Source organism: Kwoniella bestiolae, chromosome 1, assembly GCF_000512585.2.
Source record: "Kwoniella bestiolae CBS 10118 chromosome 1, complete sequence".
Lineage (NCBI taxonomy): Eukaryota > Fungi > Basidiomycota > Tremellomycetes > Tremellales > Cryptococcaceae > Kwoniella > Kwoniella bestiolae.
The window spans coordinates 649,136-670,585 of NC_089241.1; the positions used below are offsets into that span (position 1 = coordinate 649,136).

Here is a 21,450-nt window from a genome sequence, read left to right on the forward strand (position 1 = left end):
CATGCATGTTAAAGGTAGATGGGTATGGGGTTACCGGTCAACGAAAGATTGACGTAAAATCCTTTAATCGTTTCGTAATGCCACTCAGACCCCGCCACCAAAAGGTACTGATTGCCCTAACCGGCTCAGACTATAAGTGTTCTGAGGCACCTTTCGTTCATGGTCTTCTTCAGGTTGCCAGGTCCGGCCCGGTGTTTCGCATCGTCTCTTCGTCCCGTATTCATCTTGGTTTCCCTCGTGCACGACCTCTAGGTCTCATTTCTTTATCTCACCTTTCTCACGCAAACGAGTCATGCGAAAGTATTTATTCAAGTCCTTTTTGCGACACATCCTGTTCCATCCCCGATCGATGAGAAGAAGCACTTACAAACCTAGGGACGATTGTGCCTGTAGCTCGATCGTCCAGCAAAGTCAAATCGGACGACACAGATCGTTTTTGATCATGTATTTCCCTCATGCTCGTAACCAGTGTGAATTAGATGATAACAAAATATCATTAATTATCTCGTCATCTTGGTGTCCTCGTGCTCAACGTTGTTAACGAGATCATCGTCATCATCTCCCATGATCCACATCTAGACCATATGAGGAGAGGAAATAGTTATGCATCTTGTAAATCGTCCCATCCGAAAATTAACTTTTTTCTCTTTTCCTTTCTTTTTCCTTTTGGTGTGCCCCTAAGTTACCCTTAAATTAACCTTACTCCGAAGAAATCTAGTCTGAGATCCCCCCCTGCCCCCACTCTAGCCTACGGCTATAACATCTGCGACCACTTTCACTTTCGGCCCATTATTGTGTCGACGTATCGTGCATCAAGACGGCCAGCCCTATCTGGGCCAAAAGAGGGCTCGTGAGCAGCTCGGCGGCCTTGATATTACTCATACTGTATACTACACATATGTTTGGTAGCGATTCTCAAGACCCTTAGACCGAGAACATCGAAAAAACCTATACCCTGTCAATCTCATCAATTCATTCATTCTCATTCAGTCACCAATTCATGGTCACTCTATCCCATTGACAGTGACAAGGTCCAATATACTACACATACACACAGAAATACTTATTTATACCTGCATACACACACGCGGACACAGCATTGATCACACAATCTTATCCTGCGCATCAATATTCCCCCTTGTCACTGGATTGAGGTACGGATACACACGTCCACATCATCATGCAACAGCAGCCACCTCCACAGGTGCCAGACGATTGGCAGAATCAGCAGCAGCAGCAGAATGACGAAACCCCTCTGACAGGTTGGTACCCCAGCGAAGAATATGTCAGCAACACTTGGAACCCACAACAACCACCACAGCAGGATATGAACCCCTTACAATTCCCACCTCATCCCAGTGATGTAATCTATCCGCAGAATTTTGGAGAGATGGACAACAGCGAGTTTAGGAGGATCTCAGGCGTACCTAGTAGTTTGGGTGATCAGGCGTCAGCGTCGCCCGAAGGTGAGGGAGGGGGATCAGATACGTCAGATCTATCCAGGTTCGCTAGTATGAATGGACCCTCGTCAAGCTCTTCAGCAGGTGAGTGGGTGAAGCAGGTTTGGGATGAGCAAGAACTGATATGGTATTGTGGAACAGGCGATCTAAGTAGAATGATGTCAGAAGGGTAAGCGGAATGACCTATCATTCAACGTCAGTGGCTCATCTTTAACCAATATGCGCAGGTCTCAATCTCTTCCCCAACGACCCAACACCTCTTGTGAGAATCATACCCCTCCATGCATACGTATACAAGCTCATACCTCCCGCAGTCTCTGGTCCATCTGGCATCCCCTCATCAGAGCACATTGCCCCATCAGGAACCTCATTACGACGTGGGATGTGAGTCGATCAATATCAATATCCACGGCGCTGAAGTTTGCTGATATCAGATCAGGGCATGTAAGTTCTGTCGAAGGAGGAAGCTGGTTAGTCACCCTCTTAAATTTGTCGAAGCATATGAGCTGATACCCGAAATCATACATAGAGATGCTCCGGAGAACGACCAGCGTGTTCGAGTTGTGTGAAGTACAAGCAGGAATGTGAATACCAGCCGCCAGCCAAGATATCGAAAGTTCAGGCGTTGGAATCGAGAGTCGGTGAGTAAAGTCCTCATTGCGAACAGTCATGTCCAAACTGATGGATGATAACTGTAGCAGAGTTATCAGATTACATCACTCAGGGAACAGTACCCAATCTATCTTCGGCATTCAGCTCTCAACCGTTAGCATATGACGAGAATGGTCTTCCGCAACCTATCTATGGAGATTCCTATCCGAACGACCCACAAGCCCAATACCAATACCTCAACTATACTTTACCTGTCAGCGGAGATAATAGCAATCCATCTACATTCACGCCCAATGTAAATATGAACGGACAGCCATACCCCCCATATGTGCCGACACCTCCTCAGACAGCTTTTCAAACGAATTTCCCCCAGCCCAACCAGTATGCGATGTACCCTACCTATGGCGAAAATGCGCAATATGTTACTGCTCCAAGTGACAGTTCACCAGCTACTGCATCATTGCAGACGCCTCACCAATTCCAGCAGGGGTTCAGAGCTGTCTCATCATCTTCCCCGATACCTGCTAACAGCTTCGACCAGAATGTCACGGATGAAGCGATCAACCCGAACCCAAATTACACCTATCCATCTGACACCCAACGGGCAACGCAATCAGTTCCCCAACTAGTCCCATCTCAAAGCCAAACGCACCCGCAAAACCAGTATCCCCCCAACAGCTCATTCGCAGTTGCTCAACCACTCGTCCAGCGATCTTCACTCAATTCTGAATCATCCACCTCGTCAAACACTCATAACGCACTCACCCCCAATGGAAGTGCCGGTATCAGTACACCAAGCTCGTCGTCCGTTCACGCACCACCCGGATCGCAGAGCATGTACGCCGAATTAGCAAATCTCAGGTATACCACTGATATCGCCGAGAGTGACCCAGTGGACAAGTTGACAGAGAGATTGGGCGAGTTCCTTTTCAGCCCGATAAATGATAGTGTCAAGGAAGGCACCGATGAGAATTCCGATGTGAATGCCCCCGGGTTAGGAAACAAGAAGAGGAGGACGGCGAAAGCGCAATCTGGACAATGGTCGAATGGAGCTAGTCAAAGATCGGATGGACCGGAGAGGACGTCGTTGTTCAGAAGTAGGATAGAGAGTGATAGTCTCCGGGACGAACATAGGAAGAAGCTGTGAGCAATAAGAACTCTCATCTGTTACTGTCATACTTCACTCGACAATACCCAAATACGGAGAACTGACCAGTAGCTGAACTGGCACATAGCTTGGATACTTTCCTTGGACATTGTCGACTATTCTTCGAAATGAGTATACCCAGATTCTGGTATAGGATGACATTTCATGATCGAAGGAGGCCAAGTTTGGCTCTACTCAACGCGATGGTATGTGGGTCTTTTGGCTCAGTTTTGCTGCATCTGCCAGAAAGCTAATACTTCGTGACTTGATCAACAGTACCTATGGGCAACAAGGATGACAGCGTCTCCGAATCTCGTACCGATGGAAGCACACTTTTTCGCTGAGGCGTGCAGACATTTGGATTCTGCTGGACCGAATAGCGATCGATTGATCGATGCTGTCAAGGCTGCAATGCTTCTGTGTGCTTATTCGTATACCAATGGAAGGCATCATGAGGTGAATAGTATCTCTCTCACACCCGGAATTATTCTGACCCACTGCTTTTAGGGATGGCTCATTGCTGGTCTGGCAGTCCGGTACGTCGCGAACGTCCCTCCAACAAGTTGATCCACATGCTGACGAATACACTTCACAGACTCGTCACTTCAACAGGAATTCATCAAATACCCTCTCTTACTTTCCGACCCACTCAAGCCGATAACCCTTTCTTGAGAAACAGAGTGCATTTGCTGCCTCCCCCAGAAGATGCCGTCGAACTAGCCGAAAGAGTGCATGCTTTGTGAGTAATACTCTCTAGGAAGATCAGACGAAATGCCGTCGCTGAAGATGAATACCTTCAGCTGGTGTGTATACTCGATCGAGAAATGCGGTGCATTCGCGACTGGATTTCCGTCATCTTTGAGGGATGACGATATCGCTACACCATTCGGAAGACCCCTTGATGAGATTGCTTCGGTGAGTCCGATGTGCAAGGCTTATATGCGATGCGCAGAAATGCCTGACCCTTGGTCATGAGCGTAGCAATCTGTCACTCTGCAAGATGATGTGACGGTACGAGATCTGTTCAAAGGTACTGCTCATCCTCATCCTGATGGAGATTCGCCGTAGTGAGTGCACCGTTTCCCCTAAGCATGTCGATTGGCAGCGTGACTGACTGTGCGGTACGGTATAGTATCCGATGGGTCAAAGCTGTAAGCTATCTCACTAACACTGTAAAAGAACGGTTTGGGAAGCTGACTGGTCGATCAGGTGGCGATCCTGGAGCGAGCATCCAAATTGGCCTTCCTAACACCCACGGACGACTCGGAGTACTCCCAAGCATGGCATTCATACGCTACCTCCCTGTCCAACGGATCTCCTCCCCCCAACCCACCTCCCGGATGGTTGAACCAACCTAAATATAGGAATTCGAAGGATTATGACGAATGCTCGAGAGCCCTCAAACAGTATATAGAGAGTCTGGGTATTGATGGTGTCTCCCCCATCGAGAGGCGACAACAGGCTCTGCAGGAGGGATCGATCGAACCTGTCATAAGGAGTCATACGATCTTACTTGTACGTGACGCCTCGTCTCTGGACATGATGAATGGAAGTTGTATAGCTGATCCGGCTGGGGTGATGCTAGCATCACCAAGTATACGCCAGTGAGATGCTCATGAACGACATCAACTCGCTGGACACGGAGAATGATATTGCCGTTGCTGCTGGTCGAAAATCCGCTGATCTGGTCAAGGGTCTACCACCTATAGTGAGGCAACTATTTGTAACCATCGTATTAAGAAGAATGCTGATTTGGCCATTCGGTACCCCTGTAGCCCCCGCAAGAGGTCGACGCGCAGGTCATTCTGGTATGGTGCATGATCATCAAGCTTCTCATCAAGGAATTGAGGCGATGTACCAAGATTGGTGATTATTCTGGTATGTCATCTTCCTCAGCTCTTCTTCTACCTTGGTATAGTATTGATATGGTTCTGCAACAGCGTCAAGATCGATCGAAGATGATATCGATGTATTGATCAAGGAGATGAACCGGATAGGGCATACCATGCACATTGCGTGAGTTGGGGGTTTCCATCTCCGTATCTATGAAACCAAGTTGACATGTTATTTTTTGGGTAGTCGAGTACAGAGTAAAGCGATGGACGACTTCAAGAAAGCTGCTTTGGCTGTCTAGTCGTTCTCATTCTCATCAGGCCAAGGATGTATATACACGTTGAGAATGGTCTGTAGCATATCATACCTCTTATCGAATCATAATGCACATTCCACTGTTACATCCTGGTTTGCATCACACGTCGACTCGAGGTACTTCAGGTCAACTCGTAGGCTGATTTTGTCAGCATATTATGATACATGGTATCTCTATCTATTTCAAATGTACTGAATGTGATAATACAACAAAACATACTATACTCGCATGCGGTCTGCCTATCTATGAGCCGGATGTGTGTTATCCCCTACATGCACTTCCATAACCATAATCCCATCCTATCCCACCGACAATCCCCAATACCACCAGATGACCCAAAACCACACTCCCACCAATATACATCCACTTATCCCTCCCTCTTTTGATAGTTCGCGCCTCGATCGCAAAGGTAGATACAGTACTCAGACAACCACAGAACCCCTGTTGAATAGCATTCAGAGCATTGCACTTCGTACCACTACTAGAAGATAGGGGAAGCCTTTGTAGGGCAAAACAGATCGATATGATTATACTTGCTGATATGTTGACTATGAATGTACCCAGAGGGAACTTATCTATGAACGCTGGTCTGGTGTTAAGTCGAGAGAGGTAGAATCGAGCGATGGTACCAGGCGGGGAAAGGAGCAATGGGAATGTTACGTTGTGTCGCCAATGTGTATTTCCAAGGAAGTAGATTAGGAGAACGATAAGGTATGAGAAGAAGGCTGTTGTAATCCATAGGATATCTACCAGGGGGGTTTGGGACAGTGGTTTCGATCTGGGTGGGGTGGATGTGGGTTTCTCTGATGTATTCTGTTGAGATGGTGTTGATGCTGAGGAATCTGAAGCAGGAGTTTGGACGGGTAGCCTATCTGGTAAAGGGGCTTTACTGGGTCGTCTGAAGAATGTCAGAGAAGGTAGGACGGTTGAGAAGTGTTCGCCGAATCGGAGCGAGGCGAGGGCAATGGCGAATGTTGAGAGGGAGTAGACTACTCCGTCGACCGTCTGGGAGGGGTGAGAGAGGATCATCATCAGTACCCAGAATATCACGAATATCAAAAGATTTGAGCAGGAAAGAATGTGTGGTGATGTACTGAAGACCCCATCGGGACTTACATCGTGTAATCCCTTTCTGTCGTAACCATCAAAATTGCTAAAAGCCAGATAACCCTCCAACATCCAAGAAGAGAAGGTGGTCACTGAACCTGCTATACCTGTTGTCAGGAATGTGTAGATCGGTGGGTAGCTGAGACAGTAATAGCGTGTATGATCAGCTCATCTAATCGTATTACTATCTCATGCATTGAGAAGGAATGTGACGATAACAAGAATAGAATCGGACCTACATCGAAATAATCTCATTCTTCCTCGCGAGGGATAATCCCATGATCCCACTACCCACTCCCTGGGACCATAGCAAGGGATAGACCACCGCACCGTCGTCTATATTTACAATTCCATCAGTGTTCGTCCTTGCTTTCCTGGATCGAGTCAAATTCAATCCCAGCTCATCCATGTCAAGCTCATCCATCTCATACCTGCCAAGAATAAGTAAAGAAGAGATGACAAGTTCAAACCCCCACTCACAAGTACCCAGCCCATTCAATCCCAACCTAATCAAACACCCCAACATACTACTCAAAACCAATCCAGCATAATGCGCCCCCAACCTCAAAGCCGTCACCTCCTCCGCGGGGGGAGGAGCATTATCCTCAGGAGGTGCAGGGGAGGGCGCTCGAGGTGGTCTGGGTAATTCGGGGTCTTCGGATATGGATGATTCTGAGCGGGCTCGGGGTTGGGGGTGGGAGTTGCGGGTGGATCGATTACGGGATAGGGAGGTGGTGTGGGAGAGGATTGATGTTAGGTTGTGTTGGGGGGTTGTTGTTTGTGCCATTATGTTGGTTGGGCGGAATACTATTATATATGATGGTACGAGTTTTAGGGATATGAGGGAGGAAGGTGCATCTTTGATACTTGCCTGCGCGAAGTCGAGAGTTGTCTATACACAGAAATGATATGATAGAATAAGAGAAGAGATAGGTATGATGAAGAGGAAAAGAAAGATGATAGCATGAAAATTAACAACATGAACAGCCAAAAGCTAGCTGGAATTAGCCAGGCACATCATGAGGACAATCGGATCTTTCTATAGTGTGTGTGGCTTATTCACCTCGCTCTACGTGCATCGTTAAATCTCATCTACTATACATGCTATTCTATGTATGGTACTATATATCTATTCGTTACAATGCTAAAAACATTACTCTCGTGATATCATGATGCACATACCCTTCACTCTACTCCCACACTCTCCCCTTAGGCACCTCCACCTCTCCTCTCCTCCATTTCTCCAGTACCAACCCCAACCTCTGCCTCGCAGCCTCACTATCACCCTTGATCTTCCCCTGACCCAATCCCTCCCTTTCGATCGCCTCCCATATCTTGCCCATCTGTCCCCTCCCATACCTATTGACAGCTTCGTGAGCCACAATCTCTATCCAGCTCGAGACCAGATGCGCAACGGGCGGCAGGGCAGGGAACTGATCTTTAAGCGATAAAGCGAGCCATGTCCATGCTGAGGGGAATCTTAAAGGAGGTACAATAAGAGTTTCGAGCTGAGTTGGAGTAGGCGGTTGAACCGTGGCAGTTGGAATGAGGGATGATAAGGGAGTTTGGAGAATCGCGAAATACAGGGTACATATACCTGCCATTCGGGATATGTACTCTGCCAGAGATTCGTCGGAACCTCGACCAGTCGATTTCTCATACTCTTCTCGAGGTTGGTTCTATAATAAACCCATCGAGTTAGCTTACTCCATACTTTGCTGATTAATGATTATTATCACACTTACATTGTCCCGAGTGGGATAGTACGGTACAACCCAAGGACATTTCTTGACAAATCGCGCAAAGAGCACTTCACCCAAGGCGGCATGACCACGAAGTACCAATCCCATTACGATCCGAGCCAGGGGGAATGCAGCATCGGCTTTGGCGTTGACTTCAGATTCAGCTTGCTTGATGAGCGCTTTTGAGAGGTGGGACAGGAGGTAGGCGTAAGGTTTAGGTAGCTCGTCGGTCAGGATAGCAGGGGAGGAGGGTGATGGAGGGGAAGGTAATTGTTCCGATAGTATGGCATGCAAGTCGTTGGTCTGAAATCTTATCAGCTGTATGACCATTGGAAGTTGTACAGCTGTTATTTTTACTTACAACTCTTACTATACTCTCCTGGGTATTCACCACCTGTCCCAGACCTCTCGTCATCAACCTCATACCTGCTCTCAAAGCCGTCTTGATTGATCGATCACCTTTGACAGGCTCGATCACATTGATTTTCATCCACTTCTGCTTTTCTACCCACTTCCTCCATTCTCCGCCTGCTCGATCTTTCTCAGCGGCCACCTTGGCTTTAGCTTCCTCCTCCTCCTTTACAGCCTGATCCGCAGCTGCTTTTCTCTGCTCTTCTTGGTCCCTGGCCACTTGCGCTTGTCGTTCTTTCTCAGCGTGTTCTTTCGCCCTCTTATCCTCTTCCGCCTTATGAGCCAAAGCCAGCTTTTCAGCTTGTGCTCTCCTTGCGTCTTCCTCGGCCTTTTGGCGTTGAGCAGCAGCGACAGTGGCCGCTGCCAATTCTGCTTCTCGTCGTTCAACTTCTTTGATAGCCGCATCGATATCCTATACGCGACAACCCAAAATCAACATCTCATCTTCCAAGGAAAACATTTCGCTCAAAAGCAAAGCTGAAAAAATTTGTCCCACTCACCTCCCACAATTTCTTTTCTCTCTCTTTGAACTGCTTCTCCATCTCTTGCTCCTCCCTACTGTGTTTCATAGTCATTCCCTCCAACATCTTTCGCAACTCTTCAGCTTCCTTTGCCAACCTATCTTGTTCTTGAGATTGCAGTCTCGCTCGAGCATTGGTAGCGATATTCCTAATTTGACCTCGTCGTTCGGTGGCTTGTTTTTGACCATCTCTCTAAAATTTAAGACAGTATCAGCTTGTGATAAATGGATGAGATCATTCCCGAGAACTGACCCATGCTTCCTGGTCGGCCGTCTTCAGCCATAAATCATACTGATTTTCCCTCTCCTCTCCTACATCTTCTATTTTGACTGATGAATGTTTTCTGGGAGTAAGGACAGTGTATGACAAGGAGGAGACCATCTTTGATTTCCCTTTTCCTTTGATATCTTTCTTCACGCTACGTTGATGAGAAGCAATGCTCTGTCAGCGTATTCAGCTATAAAGGTAAGAGAAGAAGGCAAGAAATCAGACATACGACTTTTCCTTCTTCTCTCTCCAGCTTGGTCCCTCCCTAGCTTTAGTCTTGACTACATCCCATTCGTCGTCCAACCCCAAATTCACTTCGTCTTCCGAATCCAAGTCATCTTCGGACGTCTCATAGGCATTGAGGATGTTCCTACCCAGGTTTGAACGGGGATTGCGCCTAGCAGATAAGATGCTGATATTAGTCTAACATCCTGAGTAATCGTGATTCAGTCAAAGGCTTACGAAGGGGTTAGGTCCACTTCGTCTTCAGATGAGATTGAATAATCCAATGATGAGACTGAATCGTCGTCCGAGCTATCTTCCAGCGCGAATCTCATGGTGGTGTATTATATGGTATGGTGTGAACCATCAAGAGGAGGGTGCTGGTACAGTTAGGAAGACGAGTAATGATCTGGCGCTGAGTTTATGGATGATATGTGGTGATCGATTTGGAATCACTATTGTTGTTACTACTGTTGCTCACAAAGAGACATCTTCTGTCTTAAATGGGAGGTCATTATAAAGTAAAGTGGTCACTCGGAACCAATTCAACCGTATGGATCTTGTTATCTCGGTCATTTCGGCCATGATCATGCACAGATCTAGTACTAGTAGTAGATAGTTGCATCTCTTGTACGAGTACTCGTAAGATCTTATTACTCATCTGCAGTCAGTCTCCAGGGTGTAGCAGTGCAAAGAGGATACCAACTTCTAAATGATACACCTAGTATACAAGAAGATGTCACCATTCATATTTTCGCAACTCTTCAGGAAATAGTGACCCACTGATTCTCGTATCATTAACGCTGATATCGTCCCACGATGGCTAGAGCAACAGCTACACAGCGAAACCCCACTTTATTATTCATAACCGCGTCAGTCTCATCCCCATCCCACAATCGTAAACCGCTTGTTCGTACTGACCTAGCCCCACAGACCTGAATCGGGCCAGGCCAACTGTAATTTCGCAGTCATCTCATCCCTTAGAGCGAAGTATGGCGAAAAGGTGGACATTCACCTGGCCTCCTATGCGCATCTGGCCAAGCGACGTTCCGAGATAGGCGAATTTGGAGTGAATTTTCATGAGATCAAGGGAGTCAGTATGACTGATGGTTTGATGCGCCATTGCGGTCATGACGAAAGTACGTTGTCCAATCCTGCGCAGGTACAGGAAGACATATACTAAACCCAATCCTCCGCCCAGCCAAGCTATTCGGTTTCGTTCGTACCCCTCCACACTTCTACGGGAGTATCCTCTCAGCCACCAGAACCACGACATACGTCCAGCCCGACACCCCTGCCGAATACGTTGCAACTGCCCAGGATATCGAGCGCCTGATCCAAGAGGTGGACCCAGATTATATACTGGTAGATTCGATGATGTCTGCAGCCAGAGATGCAATTCGCAAGACAGGGAGGAGCAAGAAGACCTCGGTGTTAACTCCAAATACTGCCAAGGAAGCTGCGTTGGGCGAACAGGGTTTGGGGGTGTTTGCTATTCCTGCGTGCGTATAGTTCAACCACAACCATTCCATCTTATTTTACTGATGATCTATGATTCCCTTGCAGGGTATGTACAGGATACCCCTACCCTCTACCATGGTACCTTCTCCCAGCGAACATAACCATAACCCTCTTCTACGGTACATGGTTATTCCTCCTCGACAGACGACACAGGCAACTCAACAAAGCAAGGATCGCAGCAGGCTATACAGGTGTGCTACCGCTCTTCGACCAACGAACGGAGAATACCACCCTGTGCATGTCGACTCCCCACGCTGAAATCCCACTGATCATCCCCGATTGGCTGGTCTGTTGTGGACCGATCCTACAGGCGTCCAAACCTTTAGAAGAGGTTGATAAAAAGTTGTGTGAATGGGTTAGAGCCAGACCTACCGTGCTGATCAGTTTGGGGACGAACTTGAAGTATTCTCAGAAGGATGCGAGCGAGATGTGGAAATCTGTCAGGATTTTACTGGGACTACGGAAGGATATACAAGTGTTGTGGAAGCTCAAGAAATTGGGGGATTACGAATTACCCTCCGTCGATGATGACGGAGTGGGGGACAGGTTGAGGATCGTGGATTGGTTGGAAGTTGATCCGATCTCGATTTTGAGAAGTGGGAATGTAATTTGCTTTGTCAGTCATGGAGGGAGTAACTCGTATCATGAGGGATTATAGTGAGTACACCTATCTCAAATAGATAGAACAAAACACCGAAATGAAGAGCATTATGACTAACTTGTGGTTCTGATATGTAGTGCGGGCGTACCTCAGGTGATTCTCCCAGCTTGGGCAGATTGCTACGACTTCACTGCCCGTCTAAAGTACTTCGGTATCGGTGCATGGGGTAATCCTACAGCGAGGTCAGTCCATCCTTCATCCTCCATTCTCCCTTTCAGACGCTGTTACTTTCTGCTTACTGATCTGTGACTTAGTCCCGGATGCTCCGAACCGGAACTTACCAAAGCCCTACTTCAAGTTGTGGGTCGTACGCCTGATGATAAGGCGGCGAGAGTGATGCGAGAGAAGGCCAAAGAGATGGGTAGGGTGGTTAGTAAGGATTATACCCTGGAGGGAAGGGACGTTGCGGCGGATCATATTTGGGGTGAGATGCAGAAGGTCAGGAGTAGGGTGTAAAGGTATATTCTGCTAGATTATGGATTGATAGATGAATATAGTACTGTCTCAGAGGAGCTCAAGCATGTGGGGACGATGCTCGCACTTCGTAGTCGGCTATTGCTACTATATCTACCAATAGTCGCTGAACCTCAATTCAACTCATTCCATTGAGTGTCGCTCAACGCGGGGAATCATTCACCAAGACCGAGCGAGGTATATTCGTTTTACAACGTTGACGACGACCATTACCTCGCTGTCTGGCCTATCAAACAGCCAGGGACGTACGAACGAAATGAAGATTGCATGCGATGTGATGTCATAAGAACCAGCTCAACTTCTCTCACTCAACTACTATCCAACCAAATTATGAACGCTGATTCCTCGCAACCCAAGACCATATAATCGTTCCTCTCTCGTCTCTCTTCTCATGTAACGTTGATCTATCGATTACTCTACACACACACGCACGCATACCAAAATCAGCTACCCATCTCATCCTTCTATTGTAAAAACAGAACTCACAAGCATAGCCAACAAACTACCTACATCCTTAGCCTGACCCGGCACACCCCCACCTCCACCTGTATTGGGAGGTGCAGGGGGATATCCACCACCGTAGCCACCACCCGAGGGGGGGACGTACCCTTGTGCGGGTGGTGGATGATAAGCATTCGGTCTACCCCCATTTCCACCTTGAGGTGGGGGGTAGGGAGGGTAGTTCGGAGAGGGCGCAGCGGGATTGTAAGGACTTTGAGTCTGACCAGAGGGTGGGACAGGCGGGTACGATCCCTGCGACGAGGGGGTATATGAACTCTGAGTGGGAGGTGGAAGATTATAGGGAGTTTGTGAGGGTGGAGGTGGAGCGTTATATCCCCCTTGACTTGGTGGGTAGGGTTGATATCCCTGAGGAGTTGGGGTTGGTGGGTAGGGCGGGAATGATTGTCGACCTTGATTTTGATTTTGAGGAGGGGGTGGTCTATATCCACCGCCTGAAGGTGGTGGAGGACCGGGACCAGGTGTGTAGCCTACGTCCCTTGGAGGGTAGGGTGGTGGGACGGTCATCGTAGGGGGAGGTGGCGGTGGCATGGGTCGAACGGGGAGTACACCTCCAGGAGGGGGAGGGGGAGGAGGGTTGGAAGTATTCGACCCTCCCAGATTCGCGAGAAGCTGTTCATGAATGTTAGCTGGTGTTGGGGAACGAGGGATGTTGCGCAAGACTCACTTGTTGGACCTTTCGAGCTTGTTCTAGTCTATCCTCTCCGGGCTTCATTAGATACAACGACCAATCAGTACATTTCACGGTCAAGCACAAAACCAAAGTAAACTCACAGGAACAGAGGGCGGTCCATCACCATATCTTCCCTGACCAGGTGGATTGGACCCATATGAACCTATCAATACCCCTCATATTAGCCCACTCTCAATCTGGTACACAAAATATGCTCTGACTAACCTCGTCTATCACCGCCCCTCACAGGTGATCTGGCTCGGGGATCTCTGGCTGGTGGTGGAGGATTATGCCTCCCACCTCGTACTTCCCCATATCCCGGTCCCTCGCCACTTCGATAGGACGTAGCGGTAGGGGCAACGGCGACGGGGTTATTTCTTTCCAACATTCTACCCGATAACACCCCAAATCAGCTATAATGTAACGACGGGGAAGAGGAGAAAAGGGACATACGGTGGAGGAGGTAAAGCATCTTCTTTCTCGTCCCATATGAATTTTAATTCCAACGTACCACCCTGGAAAGGTTGGTTCGACATGCTATCGAAGAATAGGGCTGATCCTCTGGAATCATAGTATTCTACGATCTTCTCACTGGGTAATGGAAATAGGACATCATCGAAGGTATCTAGATCAGTCAACTTTTCCTGTGAGATGAAAGTCTAGATTTCGAGGACTCACGCTGGCTCTCGACCCGGTTTGATCGATTTGACATCCCCATACTGCTCGCACATCCTTCCCAGCTCATACTCATTAACAACTCGTGGAGGATGTACGAAAATTAGGATGGAGCCCTGTTGAAGGTGTACACATTGTAAGCTTGGATGATGGGCTGTATGGTATGAGAGGATTACCCACCTGGTTCTTCTCTCTATCACAATCACCTATCAGGTCCTTATCCCGTGGTAAACTATAATGCACGTCGATCTATACGCATCATATGTCCAAACCAGCTTAGCTCAACCGCCGTTCTCATGTCATACAGTCTCATGACGAATGGGGTATACTATACTCACAGATCGATCACCAGCCTTCAACCCGTGCATCCCATCTCTCGCCTTTTGCGCCGCACGAAGATCGAACTGCGACCGCGATTCCATTCGGTCAACCAATATTCACGGCCTAACTTGCTCTTTGCAAGAGCAATACGCACATAAGTCACAAATATGATACCCCGCTCGTTGATCCTGTCATACCATGTCTTGATTTCTCCATAAGTGCCGAACGAATGTTGCAATGCGTCTGAGTCGGCTTCATACTATCGATCACGAGACCATCAGTACAAAGCCTCATCTTGTCAACCTCGATCCATATTTCGAAGGAAGGAAATATCGACCTTCTCATAATCCAAAGGCAATAACAAACTCACAGAGACATTACGAACGAACAGTGTTCTACAGACCCTCTCAGCTTGGATACGATCTTCGACGGAACGAGTCTCATGTCTTCTTCTACCTCCTCGATCTGCGATTAAAAGGGAACGCACAGATACACAGGTTGAGGAAATTAGCTCGACGCTCAAGAACGCTCGTCATTCGATTTCACTTTTGAAAATGGTGTGAATCGGAACGTCGCAATTCGAGAGAGATGTTTAATTGCAGATTCAGATGAAATGATGACCTATCCTTCAGAATGGAAGAGGGAGGGAGAACGGATATTGTGAACGAGAAATATTGTGAATGAGAAAGAAGAGTGGACAAGAAATAAGAATGAAGCCCTCCTCGGTGTCTCAGATCGACCTCAATTTTCATTTTCACTCAACAGTCTCCTAACCATTCTCAAGGTTGGTATCACAGGCGCTCAAGGAGGCAAGCTCAACTCAGGCCATTATCCGTTCAAGCTCAAATACGCATTCGGGTCCTCCTTCCTCAATCTCACGACAACACCTCAACTTGGCAAGTCGGAATCAGGGTAATAAAGCAGGAGGAGAAGAAGAGAAACATTGCAGATGACCCCCTAACATCGAATATGATGGGTGGACAGATTTCAGGAGACTTGGATTCCAACTTGGATTGGGGTTGATCGCACATCTCTTTTCGAGGCATACGATCAATCGAGTATGAACGACACGAGTTAACTCACCTGGACTTCTTTCCCTATCCCTATCCCCACCTCGTCCTCCTCCACCACCCCCACCTCTCCTCCCTCCACCTCTACCTCCGCCTCCTCCGCCTCCACCTCCTCTTCGTCTATTATTACGATCCCCATACATATCCCTATCTCTCTGTTGTCCCCCACCACCGCCACCACCATGACCGTAAGTATCGCCTGATCCAGATCCTCCTCCCTGATATGAGGCAGGAGGACCAGGGTGATAAGCCGTGTTCGAATTGGATCCTTGGGTTGAGTTCGAGTCGGCGAAAGCGTTGAATTTGGGTGGGGCGGGGAGGAAGGAGGGTGGAGGGGGTATGTGACTCATCTTGCACGTCTAATCAGATTCCCCACAGATGAGACCAACAGAAACAAAAAACAGAGTCTCGAGCTGCGTTATACCTGAACAGACTGGGACCAGTAGCTTGGATGATCTTCGAATTCGTCACTTTCCTTCTTCTCACCCAGCTTTCAACGCTTGTATCTTGTATCGTTCTCCTCAACCTCAATCTCAAGCTTATCTGTATGGATTCTTTTGTTCTCTTACGATGCTCCACTTGACGATACTGCGATGTTCGAGGAGAGTCTAGCCTGTCGAGGAATAAAGGGATGTTCCTTCTTGATATCGCGGACGGTATTCTACACTTCTCACGAGCTTTCCAGACCGGGGAAAGAATGCGGGCGAAATGTTGTGGATGATAGGAGACGATTGGGTGTGGTGTATAACTGTACTTTGATTGATCGATAACTGATTATAACATGAAAAGCGGAGAAGAGAGGAAAAGAGAAGAAAACATGGAGAGTGAGAGTGAGAAAGAGAAAGAACCGGACGGGTCACTGGTCGAAAGATCGAGGGTGAATGGAATGCAAGAGACCCTGAAATCATAATGGTCTCCCAAGTGTAATGGGGAATACAAAGTTATTAGAAACGCTTTTGTAATGAGTGGCAAATTGCAGTTGAATTGGGAGCAGGGATGGCGTCACTAGGACCAGTGTCACTCTGTTGTTGTTGTTGTTCACTATCTTATGGGATCCAAGCATTTATACATTTATACCCCTTCTTTGTCAATCACCAACAACAATCTTACTTTTAATCAGAGATCTTTCATTCAGTCCTACAGATATTCAGACAAGAACACCTGGAATCCACTTATTAGCTCATCCGTAAAGAGAGCCACAGACCGAACAGCAGATCAGATACAATGTCAAGGACGACCTCATTCAAATTGGTTCTCTTAGGTATGTCGCCAACCCACTCCTACGCTCTATTCTATCAAGCATCACATTTACTGATCACTATATGTCATTCATCTAGGCGAGTCGGCAGTAGGAAAATCATCCTTGGTCTTGAGATTCGTACGTCCACATACCTCTTCGTTGTCACTCGAATATCCGCGCAGCGAAAGAAAGGCGAAGAGAGAGCTGGCTTGCTGACTGGTTGGAACGGAATACCAACAGGTCAGAAATGAATTTTCGGATTTTAGGTGAGCTCGATATCTCTCCTGAACCCCTGTCAAGGAATCATGAGCTGATGCCGAGCTTGATAGAGAATCAACGATTGGTATGTGCTGCTCTGGTCATACGATAAACCTCTGTAAAGTAATGCTGATCGACCCTTTGTCCCTTGGATGATCCTTTAGGTGGTATGTTACCGTTTCTATAGATATGATACATCTCAATCTGGCCTCAAAAGTACTGATGGCTGCTTGTCGGATATACTAGCCGCATTCCTCACTCAGACTGTATCGCTAGATGACAACACCTCTATCAAATTCGAGATATGGGATACGGTGAGTCCCGTTCACATCCAGATGATACTTCGTCCAAGCTGACGTCGTGTCTTCTCTTTCATTAAGGCCGGACAGGAACGTATGTTACTCATATTATACATGTCTCATGTGAGACGAAGACTGATATTTGGGTATATAGGATATAAATCTCTTGCCCCCATATATTTCAGAAATTCCAATGCCGCCGTGATAGTATACGACATAACACAGGTGAGCTCGTGATCAACCGTCAGGCCGCATTATCCCCAAAATAGCTGACAATGAACATTATCATATCTTACCAGGCCCCAGAGGTATTTTCTACTCTTTACTGTAGGTCATCCTCCCCGTCTCATGCTAATTCTCTGTTCACAATCAGGCATCATTCGAAAAAGCCAAATCATGGGTACGTGAACTCCAAAGACAGGCAGACCCATCGATAGTCATCATGCTAGTGGGGAACAAGCTGGATATGGAATCGCAAAGGAAGACACCGAGAGAGATGGGCGAGAGGTTCGCTCAGGAGGAGGGATTGTTGTTTGCAGAGGCTAGTGCGAAATCTGGTGATGGAGTGGAGGAGCTGTTCATGGAGATTGGTGAGTTGTTTTCTTCACTTCACGCTCTAGGTTTGTGTGCGTGGGAGGTCGGACGGAGCAGCAGTTTTATTTGAACCGAGTTGGCATCGACGGATTGTACATATGGGATATTCCAAGAAGAGAGGAACAATCACCATTATGATCGTCTCAGGAAGGAGAATGACTTTGAAGATCATCACTGACAAACTCTGGATATTCTCATAGCCAAGAAATTACCCCTCGCACCACCTCCACAACGATCCTCCCAATCCGGACCAAGAGGAGTGAAAGTAGCAGGTGATCAAGAGGAGAACGCAACCCCTTCAGCTTGTACTTGTTAGATGTCTTTCGTCCTCCTGTGATCGTTTCAACTCATCTGATCGAGTGGTCATTCGCGAGCTCTCTGTATTACTACTTTATACTATATATATATATTCACACATAATCTAATTTCGATTGATATCGTATACCTTCCCCCTATCTCGAGATGAGGGGTTGATGATTATTGTATATGTCTCACTGCTTGTGTTCACTTCCACTGTTCACTTCTTGAACGGCTGAGTGGAACCGCAATGTCAATGATTTCAGCACAAGTGGACTGGATATGATAGGACATGATCACCCCATTGAAGCCACCCAACGACACATATGGGTCGTTATGTCTTAGCCGGATCTCATGGTCTTGAAAAAGGAAAGAAAGACCGCTAATTTAGTGCATAGCGGTCGGTAGGCGGTAGGTGCTATCTTAGTGGATGGTCCGTTCATCCCTGTCTCCGAAGTGTCCATGTTGGTACCAACTCACTTTGCGATTTGCGAGATATTGAACCTGTTAAAGTTTCATGGTACGGGGATCGTCAAGGAGGGCAGGAGGAGTTCTAAAAAGTATAGTATAGTTGGACCAGACGATCAACCTGCCTTGATCTGCTACTCACTTGTCACTAGGACTGGATGCTATTCGGTCCAGAGAAACCACGTCCGAAAGGAGAAGATGTCGAGCTTTCGTCGAGAGGTCCAAGCGCCTGCAAGTAAACTTGGAGAGTGACGGGTGAAAACGAAGATTGCGCACCTCTATCTCTTTTGGACGGCTGGATCTACCTCCAGACTCCTGCTTGGGAGCCGATGCTGCATGCCGCAGTAACTGCTTCCCACCTATTGATATTCGAAAGAAAGCTCAAGATAAGAGAGCGTACTCATCTCACAATAGCATAGCGACGAAAAGGAGCACTGTCACTGTCACTATCACTCACTACTCGACCCAGGCACCAAAACCACTTTTTTTTTGCTTTTGAACCGTCGCACAGACCACTCTGTCACTCTGTGAAATGAAGTCAAAGTACAACACAACACAGATCATACTACCGTCCATACTATCATTTTCATTTTCGATTGATTCATCTCAATCAACCTATATCAACCCAATATAACAATATCACTGGCCAGACCAAAAAGGTGTTATAGAGCACATTACAGCATCGCATCGACCTGAACCAGAGCCGGAAATCCGGGATCAATAACCTCAATAGCTGGAATAGCTCATTAAATCACGTCACTCTCATTCATATCCCTTACGTCTACCAACGTACCGTACCGATCGACCCATACTTGTCCTCGAATATCCTTGAAAGACGCAGCATTAAACGATTTTAGACCACCCGAGACATAGACATTAGCGAATACGATCATAACAAATAACGATACCAGTACGGCACGACGCGAGTGATCATCAATCGATTCCTGCAAAAAGAGAAGAAAAGTCACATCCTGCTCTCAGACGGACAATTGGATAATTACTTGGACAACTTGATCAAGATATCGTTTACCTTACACCTCTGGTAGTACATTCCCATTCACGCGACGTTCAGTGGTACTCTTCTCGATCCAGTAGGAGAGGAAAGACTCGACACAACATCTGAGAGGTACACTTGGAGCAGAGAAAGGCTTGGACTACTATCGTATTGGACACTTGGTCTTCTGCTCTAGCATACCACGATACGAACAAAATTGATCAATCTTCAATACCATTAACAACATTGCAGACATCCTTTTCTATCCTTATCTAATATCTCGATCCTACGAGTCAAATAACTTCCTCGAGCCCAATCGACAAATACCCAGCAGGTCATAGTAGAGCTGGAAGGGTCAACAATAACATATATTCAGCTTCAACATAAATCGAACATAGAACAACATGGTGAGTACCAACCCGTCTTCCGTCTTCCGTCTTTCGTCAATTTCAAACTCCTTGACTAACGCACTCGCCTCGACGCAGGGACCGGCACCTCGTATGTTGTTCAAGATAACGGTGTTAGGAGATGGAGGTGTAGGCAAGACAGCTCTGACTGTGCAGGTGAGTCTGATTTTTTCTGGACTAAGCGTGGACTCGCTTACACCTATCGGCTTTGATATGACAGTTCACGATGTCTTCGTTTGTAGAGGTGAGTCCGAAACCGGTCACACGAAATAACTCAGATGATCACTCGCTGACACTCAATCATACGTAGACATACGACCCGACGATAGAAGATTGTTATAGGAAACAATGGGTGGTGGATGATCAGCCGTGTTTGCTGGAAGTGCTGGATACAGCCGGACAGGGTGGGTTGTGCTTCTTTCAGACGTTGTCCATCGGAGTGCAAAGTGCATAGCTGATTTCGCGGACGTTGGTCGATCATAGAGGAATACACAGCATTGCGAGATCAGTGGATTCGGTGAGTTGACATTATCATCAACCCTTTCACAGCTCCCCTCAACGTACAGGCCCCGCGCATCTAGACTCGTCTGGGCACCTACGAGTCCTCGTGAATCTTGCTGATATTCCCCCAATCCCAGCGACGGCGAAGGCTTCCTAATAGTCTACTCCATAACCTCCCGCGCAACGTTCGAGCGCATCGAACGTATCGTCGAGCGTGTTCTAAGAGTGAAGGACGAGAACCACGCCTCCCCCTATTCGCACCATTACCCCCAATCCCACCCCTACGGCTCGTCGCAGTATCCCCAATCCCCCGCGGGAGGCAAGAGAATACCGATAGTGATAGTTGGAAACAAGAAGGACCAATATCACTCAAGAGAGGTATCTACCGACGAGGGGAGTAATTTGGCGAGATCGCTGGGATGCGATTTCTACGAGGCATCGGCGAAGACTAATTCCAACGTGGAGAATGCATTTAAGAGCTTGGTGAGGCAGATTAAGATTAATAAGCGTGGTGGACCAGCTGGGGTGCAGGATAACTATGGAGGTGGAGGGATGGGGGGAGGGAGGAAGAAGAAGCAGAAGTGTGTTGTGTTGTAGTTCTGGTGGATATACTTGGGTAAAAGGGATGGGATAGGATGGTGAGATGGTAGTTGGATGACGATGGTAGATGAGATATATATGTAGGTCAGTACGAGGGTAGATTGATAGGTGATAGATGGGATTCAGATACGATCGATGGTCTAGTGGAGGGGAGGGGTGTATTGTACTACTACCACGATATCTATGATCTTGGTTTACTGTCGTCGGAGTAGTACTGTGACTGTGCATAGTCATCATATT

The 21,450-nt window shown here is 47.3% G+C and overlaps 7 protein-coding genes across 7 annotated transcripts; 4 read left to right on the top strand and 3 right to left on the bottom strand.

Moving 5' to 3' along the window:
• Positions 1 to 1,180: 1,180 nt before the first annotated feature.
• I302_100241 (uncharacterized protein) lies at positions 1,181 to 5,353 on the top strand (the record flags this gene model as incomplete). Its single annotated transcript, XM_019190260.1, has 19 exons — positions 1,181 to 1,544; positions 1,602 to 1,629; positions 1,688 to 1,722; positions 1,775 to 1,844; positions 1,900 to 1,930; positions 1,990 to 2,101; positions 2,159 to 3,215; positions 3,308 to 3,425; positions 3,496 to 3,675; positions 3,727 to 3,755; positions 3,815 to 3,958; positions 4,020 to 4,134; positions 4,201 to 4,286; positions 4,352 to 4,370; positions 4,429 to 4,734; positions 4,805 to 4,927; positions 4,995 to 5,097; positions 5,160 to 5,235; positions 5,299 to 5,353. The coding sequence occupies 19 exons, from the start codon at positions 1,181 to 1,183 to the stop codon at positions 5,351 to 5,353; spliced, it is 3,051 nt and encodes a 1,016-aa protein (XP_019047008.1).
• A 276-nt stretch (positions 5,354 to 5,629) lies between these two features.
• I302_100242 (uncharacterized protein) lies at positions 5,630 to 7,262 on the bottom strand (the record flags this gene model as incomplete). Its single annotated transcript, XM_019190261.1, has 4 exons — positions 5,630 to 6,373; positions 6,485 to 6,614; positions 6,715 to 6,811; positions 6,956 to 7,262. 4 exons carry the CDS (start codon positions 7,260 to 7,262, stop codon positions 5,630 to 5,632), a joined length of 1,278 nt encoding a protein of 425 aa, XP_019047009.1.
• Positions 7,263 to 7,665: 403 nt separating this feature from the next.
• On the bottom strand, positions 7,666 to 9,973 carry I302_100243 (uncharacterized protein; the record flags this gene model as incomplete). Its single annotated transcript, XM_019190262.1, has 7 exons — positions 7,666 to 8,154; positions 8,221 to 8,520; positions 8,579 to 9,040; positions 9,129 to 9,341; positions 9,402 to 9,567; positions 9,646 to 9,813; positions 9,879 to 9,973. The coding sequence occupies 7 exons, from the start codon at positions 9,971 to 9,973 to the stop codon at positions 7,666 to 7,668; spliced, it is 1,893 nt and encodes a 630-aa protein (XP_019047010.1).
• A 484-nt stretch (positions 9,974 to 10,457) lies between these two features.
• I302_100244 (uncharacterized protein) lies at positions 10,458 to 12,276 on the top strand (the record flags this gene model as incomplete). The annotated part of the gene is made up of 6 exons (XM_019190263.1): positions 10,458 to 10,510; positions 10,572 to 10,777; positions 10,840 to 11,140; positions 11,205 to 11,816; positions 11,898 to 12,002; positions 12,075 to 12,276. 6 exons carry the CDS (start codon positions 10,458 to 10,460, stop codon positions 12,274 to 12,276), a joined length of 1,479 nt encoding a protein of 492 aa, XP_019047011.1.
• Positions 12,277 to 12,698: 422 nt separating this feature from the next.
• On the bottom strand, positions 12,699 to 15,902 carry I302_100245 (uncharacterized protein; the record flags this gene model as incomplete). The annotated part of the gene is made up of 12 exons (XM_019190264.1): positions 12,699 to 12,710; positions 12,781 to 13,425; positions 13,481 to 13,522; positions 13,588 to 13,649; positions 13,712 to 13,875; positions 13,940 to 14,077; positions 14,165 to 14,277; positions 14,342 to 14,410; positions 14,500 to 14,565; positions 14,637 to 14,741; positions 14,853 to 14,947; positions 15,566 to 15,902. 12 exons carry the CDS (start codon positions 15,900 to 15,902, stop codon positions 12,699 to 12,701), a joined length of 1,848 nt encoding a protein of 615 aa, XP_019047012.1.
• An 874-nt stretch (positions 15,903 to 16,776) lies between these two features.
• On the top strand, positions 16,777 to 18,259 carry I302_100246 (uncharacterized protein; the record flags this gene model as incomplete). Its single annotated transcript, XM_019190265.2, has 9 exons — positions 16,777 to 16,813; positions 16,890 to 16,930; positions 17,033 to 17,058; positions 17,122 to 17,135; positions 17,297 to 17,364; positions 17,431 to 17,443; positions 17,504 to 17,574; positions 17,723 to 17,939; positions 18,144 to 18,259. The coding sequence occupies 9 exons, from the start codon at positions 16,777 to 16,779 to the stop codon at positions 18,257 to 18,259; spliced, it is 603 nt and encodes a 200-aa protein (XP_019047013.2).
• Positions 18,260 to 20,106: 1,847 nt separating this feature from the next.
• On the top strand, positions 20,107 to 21,207 carry I302_100247 (uncharacterized protein; the record flags this gene model as incomplete). The annotated part of the gene is made up of 5 exons (XM_019190266.1): positions 20,107 to 20,265; positions 20,330 to 20,353; positions 20,420 to 20,513; positions 20,593 to 20,626; positions 20,748 to 21,207. 5 exons carry the CDS (start codon positions 20,107 to 20,109, stop codon positions 21,205 to 21,207), a joined length of 771 nt encoding a protein of 256 aa, XP_019047014.1.
• Between the last annotated feature and the right edge of the window lie 243 nt (positions 21,208 to 21,450).